The sequence below is a fragment of the Myzus persicae genome, unplaced genomic scaffold (genome assembly GCF_001856785.1).
Source record: "Myzus persicae strain clone G006 unplaced genomic scaffold, MPER_G0061.0, whole genome shotgun sequence".
Classification (NCBI taxonomy): Eukaryota; Metazoa; Arthropoda; class Insecta; order Hemiptera; family Aphididae; genus Myzus; species Myzus persicae.
Window position 1 is genome coordinate 202978 of NW_019101025.1, and position 21890 is coordinate 224867.

Consider the following 21890-nt stretch of genomic DNA (forward strand, 5'->3'; position numbering starts at 1 on the left):
GGTAACCGTGCTGCAGTATAACACTATAGGTATAATGCATTGTAGAATTCCGTTGCTTTGCGTTTACCGGATTCCCTCGTTGGCGCGAGTGTACACCTTGATATACGATTCCGGGAGAGAACGTTCCATCACCATCGTCATCCCCGAGTTTCCGAGTTAGGAACCTCTCGCACACTCACACTTAGATATATGTATATGTAACGTAACAGGTACTCGATTTACAATAACAATACACAGACACGCGTGCCCGTTAAGTTAATTTGCGCTCATCGTTTACAACGTCGTACGACTTCTACTTCCTCCTCTCGACACGTTGCCGATTCTCCCAAATACTCCGTCTTGGTTTTCTGGAATTTCGCAAGAGAGTTCGAGCACAAACGTTGAGGAGTTGCGGCCAATAGTTGGCACTTAGAAATACGTAATACGCTAGCTATACGATTTATCACGTGGAAAAAATGAACAAATATAAGATACGGCGCTGTATATTTGTATCTTGGTTTTAGCTGTATAACTCGGTTCACCTAGCTTTGGGAACTAATTGATGTAAATATACATATAAAAACAAGAATAAAAAAACTAGGGGTCTACGTATTTGCCTCTAATGGCTTGCCGACCTGATGCCTCGCTAACCCTTCTAGAATAACATTTTATACACTTTTTTCTAATAGAAACATATTTTTTTATAGTAAATTATATTTATTATGATGCAACAGTAAGAACATTGTACAATGTCCGATAAGCATACTGATTCGCGTGCGCCAATGACGGTTCGGGTTATATTCCAGTAATTTGTTATATTTGGCACCGAACATTTATCATATTATTATTTAGTATGTGCGTGCATAATATATGTACTCTTTTGCGTTTTTTGACGTATCATCTTCAGCGTTGTCCGAGGCGGGAAATGGTTTCCTATCTATAGATAATAGAAACAGGCAACATTTATTTTGTACCAGGCGTCTTAAATATTTCAAATCGATTTCCAGCCCCTATACGAACCCTCCTCCCCTGACAGTGCGTTTAATATTATGCTGCTTTCGATGTCATACTACTCTGTGTACGCCAATCTGTATTCGTGCTATTTTTAATATTTTCGCATTTCATATGGTATTGTTTTATACTATTTTTGTAAACGTACAACGTACGAAAACCATAGTAGGAATAACATTTTTATTTCGACACCCTGTATATATTACCATATGTTATACGTACATAGTAATGTTTATATTATTATTTTATTTATAAAACGGGACAAAACAAATGTAAATATGCCTTGTTACCGGAAATGACAAATAAATAACGTGCAAATTTGTTCTAGTTTTTTCATACCTGTTTTAACTATAAAAATACCTAATAAATAAAGCCTTTGTTGGGGGTGTGAAATTCTATTGTCGTTCCGTTACAATAAAATCAGCCAACCAGTGTAATGCTTTAATTGTTTAGATGTAATTCATTTGTCTCTTTCACGGTGAACATATACCTTATTATCTTCGAGTCCACTCTGTTGTTTTCACATTATGTTTTTTGATGGTATGATTTTATGACACATGATGACCGGAAATGTGATCAACAGTGATATATTCTAGACGAATCACCATTTAAAAAATCTTTTTGACATTTTCATAAGAACACTTTATTACTATCCAAAATTATCCACATTTTAGATTCTGAGTTGAGCGATGAATATATTGGTTTTACCATAATGACTGTGTTTTTTTCTCGTTGAATGTCGTTTTAGCAAGTGGGTTATTGTCAGTTCTATGGAAATACTTCTCAAAGTAATCCGGAAAAGCAAAAAAAATAATTATGGAATACTTATAGTATAAGTGTATGTTATGATTTATGAGATTATTTTTAAAAAAAAATAGTTCTACCTAACGCATTACTAATAGAAAGAGTAATAATTATGATAAAAACCCTTTTCATATTTTTACTGAAGTGCACACTGTACAAATCCAGATATCTATAACACATATAGTAGTCACTTAATGTATTTTTATGTATAGACTCGAAACAGTAATATTTTTATAGTTTTGAGTTAAGACTCTTCTATTAAATTATATTAAATGTGTTATACATTTCTTCATTTTTATGTATAAATAAGTTAAAAGTAAAAATATTTAACATTCTACGTATGTTCCTTCAGTAATTGTATAAAGTACCTATATATGGCTTCAATTTCTATTGTGCTTATTGCTTATTCGTTCCACTGCAGAAGAATAAAGAATAAACTTTTGCTTCACTACATTAGTTCAACATCGAAAGGTCAATACGTTTTATATTTATATTTTGACAAAAGCATTAAGTATATTTCATAAAAATCATTTACAGTTTACTAACGACCAAGTGTGCTTATGAACACAATTTATTATTAATATAATATAATGGATCAATTATCATAATAATTAAATACGATTTTGTCTATCGGCGTTAAACTAAATTATTTTCGACGATTACAGTTTTGCTTATAAAACAATTGAAATTGTTTAACCTATACCTTCTTAATCAATTTTTCATGAATACAATTACGTATGATTTTTAATGAACTTATAAAAATAGAAACAGTATGTGATAAATGTATAATATGCATATAAATATATAATATATTGTTGTATGCACTCATAATTATTAATTATAGCAACTGATTAATGTAAAAAAACACATTTTCGTTTGGATTTTGTTGGTTACAATAATATAATAAATCAGACCGTTGTACAAATGAATTCGAATATTAAAAGTTGTTTTTTTCAGTTTAAATTATATTATAGGTACCGACATTTTGTGATTGTCTCATTGATTTTTTACTCATTGATAATATTTCAAAATAGTATATTTTCACAGTTAATGTACATACTTAGAATTTAGTGACTTAGTGTTATACAATATAATTTATAAATTATAATTGAAAACGTAATGGTAAGTTTAATTGTCGAATGGATCAAATTTCATATTGTTGCCTAATTTAATGAATTGTTATTTTTGGAATTTCAGGTTGAAATTATTCATTGCATATTTTAAATAAAAGTTTTAATTACTTATTGTGATGAATACAATTTGATAATATTTTATTTTACTCTTATTTGTTTACGCAGTGCAATGCAACATTTGACAGCCATTTCCTTCTCTAGACGGGTCGTTGTTAATTTCGCCCCGGTTTCGTTTCCGACAAATTTTAATATCTTATAGTGTCCATTTAAACGAGTGACTGAGGCAGTCCATTTAAATGGATGTTATATATTTTTATTTAATGGGTAGATATTTTATTTCTGCAGAAAAAATAAAATAATTGAAAATAGAATAAATATGAATTTGTTATATTATGTTGTACGACCTAAATAAATAATTTAAATGAAATATATTTTAGAACATGTGAAAAACTGCATTGAGTATTGAAAATAAAAGAGCATAATTTTTATGATATTTAAATGTAATTTCACCTCAACTTACAAAATTTAGTTGTGGGTTATGTAACTTATAAGCATTTGTCAGTCGTTTATTTTGTAGAAAAATATTGCAGATTCCTTTGTCCATGTGCATTCTAACATTCACAATACAAGACTTCACTTCTTTCGATTTGCTGCGATCGCATATTTTATTGACACCATGGCAATATGGCATACATAGTTAATATATATTATAAGAGTTATTATTATGTTAATTGTTTATTATTTATAAATTTTAATGTAGATTATATTTTTTTTGTTAAGTGTGATTATGGCGGAAGGGCGATGACAGAGTAGTCATTTCCCTTCCAGAAATCTCCATCTAACATTAACTTTGTATAATATGCTCATTATTTATATTATTTTAATTTAACGTTCATTCTTAGGGACAATGTCGACGAAAGATAATATAAACTCTGAATGTGATGAGATTATAATTCTTTTGATTTTGTATTAAATGAATGTAGACATCAGATATCAGATACATGAATGCAATCGATGAACGGTTTGAGAGTGTGAAGTGTGAAGGGTTTGCGGTCAGACCCCTCTTCGACCCTTGAAGATTGGACATGGCTGTGATTTTAATGGTACATAAAGCACTGCTATAGGGATTGGAAACACCGCGTTTGTGTAACATTATATTATTATATTAAAATCTTATTCACGTTCGTAATTATTTATTACTATCATGATTATTATTATTGTTATTATTGTCATCTGTGCGTATCAAAATAATATAATTTCTTATCGCGATGATTCGGTGAAATAAATAAAAATTAACCACTTTGACTTTTTATGTCAAAATTTATTCGATATCGTAATATTATATATTTCCATTATGTATATTCTATTTTTTTCGTCGAAAAATGAACGCACAAGTTTTAATACAAATGCACAATAATAATATATATATATTATAACGGAACCGCCGCCATTGTCGTCACCTGCTGCAGCTCTCGTCGGCACGGCTCGGGTTTTCATCGAAAATTCATTCGGTCGTGTTTATTATTTTTTCACAAGACGATTTCCGACTAAAAAACATATTGCACTTTGTTCGATGGGTTTATATATATACATATATTAAATAAGTCTCAACCGACCGTCCGCCCCCGTGTATATATATATATAAGTGTATCGGTCTGTCCTACATACTGTTGAATTATTTATACTGTGACTGCTTTTTCTCCCTACCACATCCTTCCAGTCCTTAGTGGATAGATCTCACCCAGACACATGCGCACACATTGACTCATATCATATACAGTAAAACGTATATATATATATATATTGCATATATATATTGCTGGACAGACGACTAGCAATATAAAACGCGGTCGACAATCGCGGAGGTATTTTTTTCATACATATATGTGCGTTTGTTTTTTTTCCCTAAAATTCATTCAAGGCGACTTACAGAGACACTGACGGCGGCGGAGTGACAACTGACAGATCAAAGGACGGTTGTGCGTGGCAGCCAGCCCGTCGTTTGTGCGAATTCGGGTTTTCGGTCGATCTTATCTATATACATAATCTCGAGACTACAAAATCTCGTGTTTCGCCTCGGTCATTGTGAACGGCTCTCTGATAGTCTGGCGTGTGTGTGTGTGTGTGTGTGTCTCTCTCTCTCTCTTATTATCCCTCTTCCTTCCGTCTCTGTTTCTCTCTGTCGTACTGTCTTGTTGACGCGGTTGAGAATTGCGTGCGTAGGATCAAGAAACAAAGGATAGTAGCTCATTAGTGTTTATTATAACTAAAATATGTTTGTTCTTCAAAACTTTTTACTAACTCTCGAAATTACCTTCGTTTAAAAAGTCCTCAATGTCGCAGTGTACGGCTTTAAACTTTTAAATGAAAAAAAAAAAATTAATTTACACAATTTGTTGTATTTTGTTTACCTATGCAGAAAACTGTTTTATAAAAAATCATATTCTTTGGTTAATTATAAATTTTCATTATGATTTTATGTTATTCATCTTGTTTCCATTTTACATTGTTTTTCTTACCTCGCAGCTATGTAAAATTGGCAATCAAAATTAATATATTATGCGCAGTACCAGTCGTTTATTGATATATTTATTGTAAAGAAAACACGTGGGAAGTATCGTGTAATTGATACTAAGTATAGTGATTTACCATATTTTAGATAATGTATAGATATATAAATAATAAAATGTTATATTAGAGGAAAAAATGTATAATGACTGTAAACAAAAGAAGAAATGTTTGATAGTTGTTTTGAGTTTTGAATTATATGAACATTTCAAAAATTAATTTTGCTGACGTTATTAAATATTGCTATTGTTTTTAAGAGTATAATTAAATGATGTTGATTATAATAATAATTATAAAATAAAAAATAGATCAGAGCTAACTGAAAATTGATTTGCATAACTCAAAAAATGTATTTTTAAAATATCATTAGAACTTCTCAATAAAAAACACATCTGTAAAATTTAAAACCAAGCTGTGTAGTTAATACATAGTATTTTATTCATACATAGCACACTTACAAAAACTTGTTTTACGAGTTTGTTGGAATAAATACATTTGAACATTTTCCACAAAACAAATTGTTATTCTGGAAGGAGTATATTTAGTAGGTGCAAGAACATAACATGTTTTTGTACTTCTAGTCTTTTATGTTTGAGGTAATATAAACATTATTATTTATGAACCTAGGAAAACATCGATTACATTTCTATTTAAAGAAAAATGCAAAAGCTATTCGAGCTTCCAAGCTATTGATTGTTTCAATATTATAATATATTGTTTAATTATTTTTTTTATAAATCAGAAATAAACACGGAAATAACGTACATTATATAATATTATCGTGAATTAGTTTTTAACGATATGTCGATTGCTAAAACCTGAATATCGATACCACGAGTTCGCGCTTACCGGGGACATCCACGGCGTTCATTGGACTACCGCCCAAAAACGCTTATTCGCTCATTTTTGTACACCATCCCTCATAATTTCGTTATGTGACCTATTCGGAAAAGTAAGCAGACAGTTGCAGAACGCAGTGCACGTTTATATGATCTTACACACAACGTTCTGAGATAATAATTGAAATGTAAGGAACTACAATTAATATTGACATAATATTATTACATGTATCGGAAAAGTGGAATTTCGGCAGTAGCGTACTTGAATTTTCAAACAACGAGTGCAATAACAACTTTACTATCGTAACTCGTTAGACATTTTATCACACTTATGATAATAATTAAGAAAAATTTGATTCAACGATGTCATTACCACTTACCAACGCTAGACTCTATGTTTTTTTTAAAATGTTTTCTATTTATAACTTTTATCATATTGTATATATTTTCAAAAATATGCTCGACACCCAAGACATGAAATTTCCACTTTGATATACTAGACGTCTGGATAAGCCGACAACGTCAACTTGGTCGCTGTAAGTCGGTTATTTCGTTTACATCTGAGCGATTTCTTGTACAAATACACGGGAAGGAGAGTTGGTGAAGAGACAGACCGAGAGAGAGAGAGAGAGAGAGAGATAGAGAGAGAGAGAGACGGATAGACAAAGAGACGGAGACAGAGACGGAGGCAGAGACAGATAGAGGGTGAGTGAGAGACGGTACAATAATTGTAATAATGATTTTACGAATACCACACTTGTGCGCGTCCAAAGTCAATAGTATAGGCTTTCGGTGGATATAAAAGCCGCTGTGTACATAATATATGTATATATTGTTTGCTCAGTAAAATAAACACTCGGGAATTAGCTCGAGGGGAGCGGGACGAGAAATATAGGAATTCGACCCGTGGCGGTCGGGACTTTTGTATCCGTCGTGTGTGCGCCCGACAATGGATTATAATATTTAAAGTGACTCGCGACGACGACAACCGACGAACCTAACCTCGGTGCACATACACGTATTATACGACGCGCAGTGACGAATTATGTGCAGCTGAGCCCACTCCCACGGTGCCGAGAGTACTGCTCACTATTACTATTATTACTGTCGTCATTGCGTTCGCTAATTTTGCGTACGTGACCAGAGTGTTCATTATACTATACGCATAATATGATATTTATATATATATGGAGGTATATAAATTGTGCCGAACGGGCCCGCTAAAACCGACGGCCGTGCGCGTCTTGAGTGCGCTTCGACGGCTGACGACGAGCGGCGAGTGCCCTGTTATTAATTATATGTTATACACTCGCGTGGTCCTCGTCCCAGATGATGTTTGCCGTTTGTGTTGGAACAGTGTTTGTGCTTGTTGTGTAACGTGCAAGTGACAAGTACACCGCGAGTGTTAATAATAGAATAAAGTGTGGACCGAAATGACGTATTATTTCAATAGGCGCCGCGATAACACAATATAATATTATTTATTATATACTACCCAAATGTTGAATGGTGGAAGTTTGATTCGATTTTAATTCAAAGCACTCTAGTTTTTGACAAAACTGTGGAGGGGTGCATGTGCTGCCGCGTTGAACCGAAGAAGTATTATTGCTGCTCACAATATACATCGCAGGGACTCGATGGTGCTGGAATGTATGTTGGTCGGGGCGGGGTGAAGTTTGTATATGACTGCTCGATCCGCGATAGGCCTAAGATTTTTGTGAAACGAAAACTTCTCTTCGCTTTTGTGAAATGCCCACAGACCCCCCCCCCCCTTCGGAAAGCGAGCGCAGTGATTGTGTGACTGGGTGGATGGGCGTAAGACGCATAAAAACGTCAATACCTACTCAGTTTTTCCAGTTGTTTATCCCCCTCCCCACTAGTACAAGAACAGACGTTAGAATATGATTATCGGCTGTTGGTGTCGAAATCTTCGTGTTTTTCTTTTAACCCGGCTCTAGGGTCAACGTCGCCGGTCTTCGTGTACTCTGCGCAATGTTTTGCATAACAAAATAATCTCGGAATAAAAACTTTGCACACTTTTATTCATCGTCACAAACGTTTTTATTTGCATTGACATTTGACGTACATTGTGCGGAAGTTTCTATTATGCTTTTTGTACAGTTACTACGATGGTCCTAATTTAATTTTTCGAAAAATGTGTACATGTACCTACTATAATTACTAGTCATTGTTATAAATCTAATGAAATTCTAGTTTTTATATTCAAGTCTTAATTCTCATTAGTATAAAAACGCCAAATTGCAGGCAGATAAATAGGAGCGATAAACTATATTTACAATTACTAAAATATATACCCAATATATTTTTGATTCGAGTTGAATGCGTTTAATCGTTAAAAGTACTAAATGCAATTTAACGTACTTTATTTGTTTGATAGTGAATAAAATGCATTACCTACAATTTTTTGTTTACATTCGTTGCATCTCCTAACAAAAAAATCTTAAGTTTTCGAAACGAATCATTTTGTTTTAAGTCATTTTATTCAAGCCAACCGTCGTTCACTTCTGGGTGAGTTTAAACGTCGTGGAAGGTAATCGAGTTCCACCGACAAAACATTTTTTTAACGTTCAACAGTCTTGCAGCGGGTAGCCGCGGGTTTCGAACATTATATAGCATTCTGCATAAAATGATTTTTTACTGAGCGCATAAATCATACAAAAGTTCAAAGAAATGGACGGGCGAAATATTATTTTGAATATATTATTATATGATATAAAAGCTTCCCGGCAACAAATTCCAGAGAATAATATAATCGCGATCTCCAATTCGAATTCCACATTCTCGAATGTGAACATCCAGGATTGCGAACTCTGCTGCGACCAAAGCTTGGAAGGATACTGCACGGACAAACACACACACTCTGAGATATATTATATACTTCAAACAACATATTTTGCTGCCTTTCAAAATAACCATATATATGTATTATGTACATTTCACACTTATATTATATGAATTATGTCGAACGGGAATTCAAAAATTATTATTTTGCGCTTACCCGTAGAATTGGTCGATGTGTGCGTAGGGTCGGTCCGAAAGAGATATACAATAAGCTATATCCGTAATATATGTTGCGCCCGAAATAGGTTTTATATTATAAGGTACGTAATATTTTATATATTCAAAATACCCGTTTTCCTTTTGTCACATTATTTCAACGCTTTTCTGCAACAAACAGTCAAAAGTAACGAAAGTCCGCTGTTATAGTATAGTTATACCGGCAACTGGTATGCAATAATAATATTATATAAAAAGTTTTATTCAAAGTTTTGACGTGCAGAGTAGTGGAATACAAATTTGCAATTTTAAAATTTAAAAATTAATCCTTTGGGGTAGAATCTACAAGTCACCCCAGTCAACATTAAAAAAATTAAATTCAAATGAGTTAGGTTTGCAAAGTAGCAACAATTGTACTACAGCGTGGCCGCTGGTTAGCTCCAACCTATAAAAGTATATTTAATAGTTGTGTTGTGTTCTATTTATACGATATTAAACTGCTGTCTCTCTCCGACTGTATAATATAATACTGTCTTGTCCGTGCACGTTTCGCGCTTTGTATTTCTTATTTTCTTTAAGTCCAAAGCATCCGGCGTGTCGTGCATCATTCGAACGGCAGCTGTGCGACTGTTCCCGTTGCCGGTCTCGTTTTCGGCAAGTGCTTTTTAATGAACGTCGCTTGGTCCTGTCAAACCCCGTTTTAATTAAACTCGTCCGCGCGAGAACGACTCGAAACGTCATTGTCCGCGCTGAGAAAACAAATACACAACAGTACTTCTTCATTTTTCATAATTTTTTGTATTTTCATTAAAAATAAATCACAATCATCGTTTTGTACATTTTATAATTTCGTTTTTATTTTTTAAATTATATTGTTTGTAAGTTATGTCTTATGTGTATTAAATTTAAAGTATAGATACACATTTATTATTTATATAATATATTATACAGAATTACTTTTTATCGTGAACCGCAGTAATATTGTGGTATTTGTTTGTTTGAGAAGGGAGCTTGGAATTGTTCACAATTTATTATTAACGTTTAAGAACAGTTCTATTATACATTTTTCTATGAATACCTATTATAGTAATTCTTCTGAAAATGTGAAAAAAATATATTGCACGCGGTTCACGATAAAATAAATCATTCAGTTATGTACATGACACGTAAAAACAACAATTAAAAAAACTAAAACAGGATAGAATAATAAGCATCACATAGAATATCGTGATGTAATCGTAAATATATTAAACAGACATATATTTATGTATAAACTGCGGACACACTATAATAATAATAATAATAATAATAATAATAATAATGACAATAATATTAATAATAATAGGTTTGTACAAAATAACGCATTTATCGGCGCGTGTAGCTCTCTCTAATATATCTCGCCAGGTGGATAACGGCGACTGTGCTAAGTTGGTTCGGTTTGAAATATAAGAAAAATAAAACATACACAATCGATAGTATAAAATAATGTTCGTCGTACTTAAATTGCCCAAACAAAAACGAGGAACGCCGGCGAAATCGATCGATAGGAATAGTAGGGTTGTAGTTGAAGGCCGACGAGGATGTGATTGGCAGCAGTGGACTTTCAAACGGGAGTAGGTTTCTCGGGTACTGGCGGCGGTTGTTGCGGCGGTTGAGGCGGTTGCGGTGGAGGACGGTCTTCAGCGGTCGACCGCAGGTCGGTCAGCTCGCAGTAGATGTCGGTGTACGATTCGTCGTCGCGCACATTTGCTGCACCACCGTACAACAAGTCGACCGGGTCCACGTAATCGCTGTTGACTGACGGCGACGGAGACGGCGGTGGCTGCGGCCGGCGACCGTGGTATCCCGCTGACGCTCCTGCCCCGGCCACCTTGAGCCTGGGCGTCCGGAGTCTGTCCAGCGACGGCGCGCCCGTGCCAACCGACTTGACGTCCCGTGGCAGTCCGTCGCCCGCGGTCACCGCCTTGGTCATGACGGTGGACATCATGTCGTCCAGCCCCCCTCCGCCGACCGGGTACCAGCCGGTGTCTCCGCAGCAAGTCTCTTCCACCCGGATCAGGTCGTACAGGTGTTCGATTATGCCACGCGCCTCGGCATAGTCGTCTGGGTCGTCCAGCTTGTCGCGTAGGTTTTGCAACATCTCGTGCGTCAGCTCTTCCGGTACCGTCTGCGTGCCCTTGTCTTGGTATACGATCATGCGCACTGCACCAACGTCGCTGCCACAGCCGACACCGACGCCGCCCAACTTGAGCCGTTGCAGTTCCGCGTACTCGTGCACTGACATCCGGGACAGCGAGTGCGCCGAGATTGTCCTGCACGCAGTTCCGGCGCCGCCACCGCCCCCGCCGCTATTCGGGGTGAGCAGTGACCGGAGCTTAATGAAGTAGCCGCGGGCGTTGAGCCAGGTGACGGCGCTCACGGCGCACACCGCACCGAAACCGCACAGCACCAACAGCACCACTGTGGTGATGACTCCCCGTTCCGCGGTCGGTGACAGAAAGTCGATCGGTGGAAAACGGCCGGTGCCGGTGGTCAACCGGTCGCGGACGCACCAGTTGAACGCCGTGCCGGCGTCCCGGTCGCATCCGGCCGCCGCCGTGAACTCGGCGATTCGCAAGTGGTCGAGCTCCGCGCCCGTCAGGTTGGCGCACCCCGCTCCCACCGTGTTTACCCTGCAGTAGTTGTGGTCGGCGAACTCGGCGTCACCGTCATCTTCGTCGTCACCGTCACCGTCGTCGTCGTCGGCCACGGTGCTGTTCGCCACGGAGACGAAGCGCCAAGGGCCGCAGCCGCACGGCCCTACGAACGTGTTCCCGGTGATGTTCGTTTCGGACGCGGTCCTCTGCAGCCGGACCGGAGGCGACCACTTGCCGTCAGCCGGAGTCTGCAGGAAACTGTTGTCGCAGACGCTCAACGTCGTCTTCGTGGTCGTTCTTGTTTCCGGACTGGACGCGGTCGTCTCGTAAAACGCCTCGGGCTCGATCTGTTCGAACGTGTTGCCGTGCACCAGCATCACTTGGAAGTTGTGCAGCACGAACCCGCGGCCGGCCACCCGCTTGAAAGTGTTGCCGTACAGTTTGAGCTTTGTGGCCACCGCGACGGCCGATGGTTGCACCGATTCGAACCTGAAACGGAAAAAAAAACGGTGATATTACTCGGGTTTAAGTGGTAGTTGTCCAACAGTTTTATCACGATACATGCGAACGGTTATAGTGATTGAATAATGCTATCGCTGCGCAGGACACCCGAAATCCTTTGTGCCGGCCTAGCTGGGGGGGGGGGGAGGCTGCGCTTTTTGGCGGTCGTTCGCTATAACTTTTGGGTTGCGACAGATCAACCGCCCTGTTTTATATGATATTATATATGTAGGTCAGCCCGTGTAGGTGTTCGTGGGTATATGTTCACATAATAATATATTGTTTTATTTTTGCACTCGAGGTATGTATTTTATTATTATTTTGTAATCGTGTCACCGCACGCGCTGCACTACTCGACGAAACGCGCGTATACGATCATAATATAACTACGGTTTTTTTTGGTTTTTTTTTTTTTTACACGACTATTACATTAACACAATTCGTAACTTTTATTTTTTTTTTATCGTAAAAATACTATTTGGTGAAAAAAAATATAATTAATGTCTGCTGTGTACGAGCGCATGCCGAGTGTTTATCAGTTGTTCAAAGACCATTGAGTTTTTTAGCTCAGGTAGATTTGTCATTTTTATATATTTTATATACGTGCGTTTTCCCTCAACCCCTCCATCACTCGAGTGATGATACAATTACTGAAACAACTCTTCTAGTGCTTAAAGTGTATTATGTAGTGGTAGCGGCTGAGTTGATACAGACAGTAATAACGCATTCGAACACTCGATTTTCCATTAACCGTGTACAAAATTATGCGGAACAAAATAAATAAAAGAATGTATGAAGAGCGGAGCTGTGTGCATACACATTACACAACCATTGTTGTCGACAAAAATCGTAGATTATACGCACACTTCACGAAGTCTGGTGATAGACACTCTTGACATATACAATTTAAAGGCAAACTATACCTATGAAAAGGGGGAAATATTTCAGCTAGAGAGATGAATAGAGCGTAGATACACGCGTCGAGGAAACTTTTTTGGCGATCTTCCAATAAAGACTTGGTTTGCAACCACCACGTGTAAAGTATTTGAAAAGATTTATAAAAAAAAGATGTATGGTTCGATTAAAAAATAGTAAATGCTAATATATACAATCATTTTGTATTGGTGTGTTTTGTTTTGGAAATCCATTATGGAAACATTATATATTGAATGTAATAAATTATTATTATTATTATGAAATACGAATTCGCATTATTAAAATAATATTTGTCAACGATGCCATTAATCTTTTGGATTATATATATTTTTAGTTATTATAATATGTATATATGCATAGTCTGAGAAAAAAAGTACCTATAGCATATTAAGACGTAATAAATTTTACTTAAATAAATATCTGAAGTACGTTGTTATCTTTGTGTTGCATAGTTATTGAAAGTTTTGAAGTACAAATTTATGTCCTTAAAGAACACACAGTATTTGCTGACTAATTCGTATAACCAGTGCTTTTTATACATATAATGCGTATATGAAGTTTACACAAATGATAAATGTACACAACTTTATAATCATCTCAAGTCATCGGCAAATATAATTTTCAATATTATATTTAAGCCTAAAATATAATATTAATATATATATCAATATTAACAAATCACTATTACTAAATACATAATACATAATATATGATTTGATTTTGTGGTAAATAAGGGCTTTTACGGAAAGTTAACTGTTTAGATAGCATAAAATAGTTGAAAACAAAGTACTGCACAAATCAATATTCAGTATATTATAATAATGTTTTCGACGAGTTTTTAAACAATAGTAGCTACTCTCTCTCCTTTTCTCTCTCCCATTGCATATACATATCCACAAATACACAGAGCGGGAGTTTCGGTAAATCGTCTTGGGGCGAAAACCGTTTTAGACACAATATGTGTATTTCATACGTGTAAATAGTTCTTCGTACGGCGACTCGTCTAAAGTGTGTATATATTAATGACCGACCATCGGTGTGCTATTATATAGTGGTTGTGGCGGACGCGATTACTGATTATTGCTGGACCCCGGGGGTGGCTGTCCGAGATCCTGGAGCGGGAATTATATAAAGTGTACGCGGCTGTAAAACGTACAGCGGCCCTTCGATCGAGCATGAATAATGATTAATGGAATCGTTTGCGAAAGTGAGTGGTGGATTCGATAACGGCGGAAAGCGCGCTGCCCGAAGTTCCGGTCAACACTGGCCAAAGTGAATTCGTCGGATTTCGTTTGCAATTCAATCGACGAGGCTCTGCACATCCATTTTTATAGGTACCAGCTGGGAGAGCCGTGGCTGAGTGGTACGACTATACGATTTTCCGCAAGTAACGGTAAAAGCGTGCGCGTATTATACTCATATGTACATAATACCCCGAAAACGATACTTTCGGAAACGCGTTTTTCCGGCAAACTCCCCTTTACCCTCGTCCGCAATTAAAGAGGTATAGCCCCTAACATATGTATAGTGCGTTATACGGTGTAAACTCATTCCCATAACCGTAACGACGGCGACCATTTGCAGGCTGTCGTTTTAATTCGATCCTATCGTTCTCTATTCTCACACATGCAACCACATCTCGCAAATAACCGGTGCACGGAAGTTATGAATTTAAAATAAATTACCTATTAGTCTTTATATTATAATATTATGTTCGTAGGTATGCATTTAAAAATGATAAAATATAATTTTGCTCTATTAGCTGAAATAATTTTGTTCACGAGTATATCTTTCTGATTTTCCAATATTTTGCAACCGACATATATTTACCCGAAATTGTGAGACTGTTTTTACTATTTTCATAACTCGATTTTTATTGAATATTGAAACCACTACCTTGAGTGCCGTGAATGATACAACTGTAGAATTTAGGAGCTGTATAAATAAGGAACATAGCGTTCAAAAATATTGACAAAAATCGTTTTGATCGTTCTAGCTTTTGAGGTTAGGTGCCGATAGGAATGTATTCGAACTCTATAACTTCCGATCCCTGAATCGTCACGTAATATCAATACACTAATATGGTGTGTAAAAATAATTTGATATAACAACCCGGTACTTGTGATGATATCTGCAAATACACAGATGCTGTTTGCTCAATGTGTGCCGCTGGTGTGATATCGCTGACTTTGGGGAGGAAAACTAATAACTAGCACGAGAGACGTCTTATGCCAAAACGCTTTACAATAATTTATCAGCAGGCCACGCGCGTGTGCGCATATAATAATAATAATAATAATAATAACAGTAATGTAATGCACGTCTTATCTAATGCACTTTTACGGGGAGGAAAAAAAACACTTGGCGACTCGAAAGCGAAAATCTCGTTAAGAAAACATTTTAGATTCTTGTCGCGTATAATGGATTACTCGCGGTTTGATTGTATTATTATTAATGTGGGTAAAAAAACGGGTTGGCCCGAAACACGCGCCGCGTACACCGTACGCAGTAGTCGTGCAGGACTCGCGGGGTGTCTCGCCGATAGTCGTCGCCTCTAAGTACCCCTATTATACTGTTATACATTTCAGAGTTATTCAAAGTTTGTCCGGGAACGAGAGCCGCGTATATAGGACATTATGATACCGTTGTGTGTATAGATGTGAGCTGCAGTAAAACAAGATGACGACCTGCAGATATTCGAGCGGAAATAAAAGTTTCGAAAACAAAAACTATGATTATGTGCTCCGCGTGATATAAGCTGCATAATTTGTATACAATCACGCGATAATGGTATGGCGACGCGAATTGTATAGAGTCGCGGGCACCACGGTTTGAATAACCTGCGGCCGACGAAATATAATATGATGAACGCGAGGTATTCCGATAAGGACTTTGTTCACTGTATACTGTTGAATTCTTTCGAAAAATATCAGAAGAAATACTGATCGTTGAATAAGATCCTCGCGTAGTCACTAGTCCAATTATTTTTTCACTCTTCGCGGCTCTATTAACACCACAAAACGGTTTATTATGATATGAATAATGGAAACGATCTGTTTCGGCTGATGTGTCGGACGTGTAATATACTTATATATATAAATGTACGAAATCATCCGGATTGGAAATATAATAATAATAAAATATGAGATTTGAAAATGATCGATAAAATCGATTATAGATTGCATGTCACTGTGATATTATATTATATAAGCGGAGAGGTAGCTATAGCATAGTGACGAGACCGAAAATAAATCGCTACGTCAATATACGGCTTAGTGGCGGTTTTGAGAAGTTCTCGCGACGAGACAAGCCGCGCCAATTGGAAAAGTGATGGCAGCTTTAATTTCAGACGGATTTATTTAACCCTTATCACGGAGAACTGCGTACACGAGTAATGTTGTGCGTCGTCTCCGCGGTGATGAATTTTTAATGAAAATGCAATCACTAGAGAGAGGCGACTGCAGATTTAGGTTGAAACCGAAAAAAATAAAAACCTTCGTAAATCCGTTTTACGATATTTCAGAATCGTAAATAATACTTAATAGTTGTATTCTTTTGATGTCGTCAACAACAATAATACATCGTATTGTTTTTGCAGTGCATTATACACGCGGTGTCTACGTTGGGCAAAGGCTATATATACAGGGTAGGCCATCGTGTTTTTCTGCCTAACCTTATGGGAATAAACGGGAAAACACTGTGTCCCACTATATATATATATATATATATATATATTATACATAATATAATATATATAAATAATGTATTTTATAGTGCATATAACTATAACGCCCGAGGGGCGGCGATATGATAACGTTTCAAAAACAAACAGACAAAACAAAAAAATACAACTTTTGAAATCCCAGCGTACACTCGATAGCTATATATATATATATACCTAATACAATATATAAATATCTATAGGCATGCCACTCGTATATATTTTCTTTTTCCAGCTCCCTCCATATCCATTTACCGTACTTTACACCGCGCCGAGTGGGTTTTCCAGGACCGGTGCGCTTTATATATTGTATAACACTCACACACATATTATATATATACAGTGAACTATATATGGCGTAACCGCTAGGGACATAAGTGCTCATCAAAAATCTTGACGTTTTTACGGTGTCTCTTCAATTATTATGACGTACCTACTAGCGTTTCGACTACCCCCTTCTCCTGACCCACATGTGGTGGATGAGCGGGAGGACGGATGGGTGTATCTGAAAGTACCAGCTGCTGTATATTACACACACACGTATATATTCCTATATATTGGAAGGGAGCCCCTTACTGTAAAGATTGCTTTCCGAAAACGCACACACACCCACACACATCCGTCACATCCCATCAGAAAGCCTACTGCTCGTTTACGCACATATATATAATTTTTATTTTATTGTACATACGCAGCCACTATAGCCACTATGGGTGTGCGGAATACCCTTATATTTGATAAATGTTGATGCACGTACAGTACTGCGTACGAGGAGTGGGGACGTTAAAAAACTTTTTTCGCTCACCTCCGCACTAATGAGTAAGGTGGCTCGAAAAGCGACGTATAGTGAGGAGAGGGCTTGTATTATTATTATTATTATTATTATGTGTACGAGTATAATAGTGTCCGCACGTTATAAATTATTATTGTTGATTATATTTTTCACGGAGACAACTATTATACACAGATGAGGTACCCGCAGACGAAAAGCGCGGCGGGCACGGGGCGTATTATTTATTATATTATATAATACCAATGTTATGATATCGTTCATATATTATATAGGTACTGCGAAGAGGGACAAGTAAATAATGTGCCATGTATAATGTATATATGTATTTTTTACGGTGGCCAGTATATCCATTTCCATTTCGTCCGAAAAGTCACCCTACAAACTTTATATGTATACTCCCTACGACCCGAACGCGCCTAATTAATGTTGGCCTATATATGTGTATGATATTTATGGTGTGTGTGCGATTTAACGACCAGGTCCGTTAACCGTCATCTATCACTCACCGGTTCTGGCGCACATTTAATCGCGTCGTATATATGGATGATGAATATTGTATATACAAGGGATGACCGCTTTAACGGACCACCGGGCTCCAGTATATTATATTTTTAGTGTCTTGATAGCGTGCGAAGGGCCTCTAATGGTGTCGTCTGGAAAAAAAAGACCGTTTGCCGTCCAGACGACGATATATTTTATGGCGACGACTGCGACTGTACTACCGCCAGCCGAGATTTTTCTTTCTGTGCGAACGGTATTTTTTTGTTGGCGCCCTTTTTTCCTCCCTTTTAATCTGTCATGAATCGACGTGCCGAAAAATTATGGTTTTGATATGTGGCGCTGCTCCTTCTCACTCTCTCTACACCCCCACAACTGTGCATGTCTGCACACGGGGCACGAGGCACACCACTCATTTGCCTTCACGCGGGAGGACATAAAACACTACAACTGCTCGCAAGTCTCTCCCCCCCCCCCTAGCAATACGACCAAAATTTATTGCTCCGATTTCGATCCCAGGTAAATTGGAAAGAGAGCAGTATGATGATATATGTTCGGTTTAAACCACGAGTATGCATTATATAGGTACCTACGTATTTTTTTTTCAATTACCGTTTTTTTCTCTGTCCCCGGAGGTTTTACGAATATTATTAAATTAATGTATTGCTGCAGTGCATCGCCCGTGGTTTGATCGAAATCCTTTTTTTACGAAACAAACCCATTCGGTTAAATTCGATTACGTCGAATGTGTATGAAAAAAAAAAATACTACACAATAATTTGCTACAGTAATATTATGTATAATATATCATTATGTCGTCTTTTATTATTGTAATAACGAACCACTAATACGATTGTATACATTATTATTATTAGTATTATACAGCTGAGACCATATTATCGATCGACGGACGAGTTATAGGTACGTGGACGAGATATATTTGTACAACGGTATTTCATGTTTATAATTATTAAACGGCCGATCTAAAATTATTTATTGTAATGTCCATTTAATCGGAGGTCTCGACTATTATACATAATACATATAATCATACAATGAACTTTATGCAAACTAGTGCACGTGATTTGAAAACAATGTTATTATATTATAATATTTTCGCCATTTATTAAATTTCTCGGTAAAATTATAATCGTATTCGCAAATTCAATTGTGTGTAATTATAATGTTACGATAAAATAATCATAATAATAACCAAAAACCTATAATGGTCAACACATCACATCGTTCTGAACAATCGGCACACATCGTGTTTGTTTAAAAAAGATAATATAATATGTACATATTCTATTCTATGCAATTTATAAATTATTACAATATTACAATATCGACGACTGTCGCAATAAATTAAAAGTTTGTTAGTTTTTTTTATTAAACTCTCTTTTTGTGAGTTGAAACGAACACATGACCTTGGAAATAATAAATTAATAAAATATAACAATGTACTGTTAATATAAGCATATAATCGCATGTCAGATAAATTTATTTCATAAGAAAATATCGTTGCGACACACAAATTTACGACTAACATATTCGTTACGGATCGGCGGAACGCGTTGAAACACGATTGCATATAAATTGTGTACTTGGCGAGCCGGAGGAATTATTTTTGCCGTCCACAGGCGACGGAATGTCCTACACGGTTAAGGAACGTTGGGCGTAGGTCGATGACCTTTTTTATGCGGTCGAGGGTGGCAGATAGACCTGGGTTGTAACTCTCACAATAATTTCGTACCAACTCCCCTAGTTTATCGTTGAAATCACAGCTGATATTATAATGTCGGAAATGGTCAATATAGTGAGCCACTGCCCATTGGAATGGAGTAGGTAGATACTTATGGTAATATATATATGTTGATGTAAATCACTGTATTTGGAACTTATATAACCCTCGTGGATGGTTAGGTTCCTAAAAACGGCGAGGTCTCGCTAATATTTTATATCGTGAAAACTAAATTTGGAAATTCAAATCACGGTTGTCTTGAAAACGTATAGGCACTTATCATCGTATTATTTGATCACTATACACCGAATCGTTTCCCAACGTGAGGGGTCGCGATTCCATGAACAAGGACCAGAAATAAGTAAATGCTTATAAGTGTACAAAAAAATAATTTTTTTTTGTATCTTTTTAATCGTAATTTTGATTTCAATAATTTTATTTAATAAGATGGTTGGATTTGTCAAAAAAATACAACTAATTTAACATCGTACTATTATTACACATTCATAATGATTTCTTTCCATAACAAGCGTATGCTAGTTATTTGTCTCATATAAACTCATAATATTAGTACCATTTATTACAAGATGGTCGTGAGGTGACTTTTTATGTTTGGCATATTTTGGGGGTCTCGACACTAAGAAGGTTGAGAAACAGTGCTATAATATAGCATATATTTTATAATATACTATTCGAATAATGTATTTCTGAATAAAAATAATCAGATGAGCATATATTACAATATAATATTTTTACAAATAACTTGTAAAAGTACAAAATGCCTATATCTATATAGTTTTTTTTTTTTGGGTATATTCCCAAATATGATTTATTTTTCGACAACGTTTAACGACAACATGTCTGTGTCAATCAATGTTCCTCACGATGTTATGAGGAATTTATATTATACGACTTTGGAATGGCTTGGCACCTCTATTCTGTTAGTGATTTCGTCTCCGCAGCGCAGGTTTACTACCTACCTATACAGTATACCTATATAATAATATGAAACAGCGTTAATAACGTTTTGTCATTGATCGAGTGGCACGAAGTGTGGATGAGACATAATAACGTAACGACATTATATTACGATTATACAATTTTTTGAGTGCGAACGTCTGCCTTTGAATCATCGTCGTCGCTTTGGATCCAAATTATACACTTCGTTATTATGATTTATGTTTGTCATAATCTAATTACAGCTGTAAACGTACCGATCTACCTGCAGTTGAATTGAGTACGTGGTATTTAGTTATTTTGGATGCAATCTCTGTAGTGGAAACATCAAAAATGATTACATAATATGAACGTTTCGCGAGAAAAAGAAAGAACTCGATTTTCGCCGCATATTGTTTGATTACATAATGCAAACGTCACTTGCTGCTGCATAGCCGTCACTTTAGGGGTCCCACGAGCTGGCCAAGATTAAAGATAGGGAAAGGGGCACTATTCAGTATCCCGGGGGCAATAGAATAAAAGGGCCTACCCTTTTCCACTCAAATAATTGTACTACGAAAAATTATATATTTGTAATAAATTTGATAACATAATGATCAAGTTTGTTACATTCAGTGCAAATTGTAGTTGTGAATAAAAGTTCATGATTTATTTTTATTACGAAAATGTGCCCGTTATTATGCCTTTTAAACATAATAATATGTATGATGAGTAGACATATGTGATATGTATTTATTTTGATAGTCTTATTAGTA

General features: G+C 36.4%; 2 protein-coding genes across 3 annotated transcripts in view; one reads left to right on the forward strand and one right to left on the reverse strand.

Annotated features, from left to right (window-relative positions):
• LOC111027394 (E3 ubiquitin-protein ligase MYCBP2) overlaps positions 1-21890 on the forward strand; it is a 273579-nt gene that overhangs the window by 78630 nt on the left and 173059 nt on the right. The gene's annotated exons all lie outside the window — the stretch shown is intronic.
• Positions 10753-21890, reverse strand: part of LOC111027396 — a 117014-nt gene continuing 105876 nt past the window's right edge. The window contains exon 4 of the mRNA XM_022305769.1: positions 10753-12477. Coding sequence (XP_022161461.1) covers positions 10956-12477 — 1522 coding nt within the window. The 3' untranslated portion in view covers positions 10753-10955. The remainder of the gene's footprint in view (positions 12478-21890) is intronic.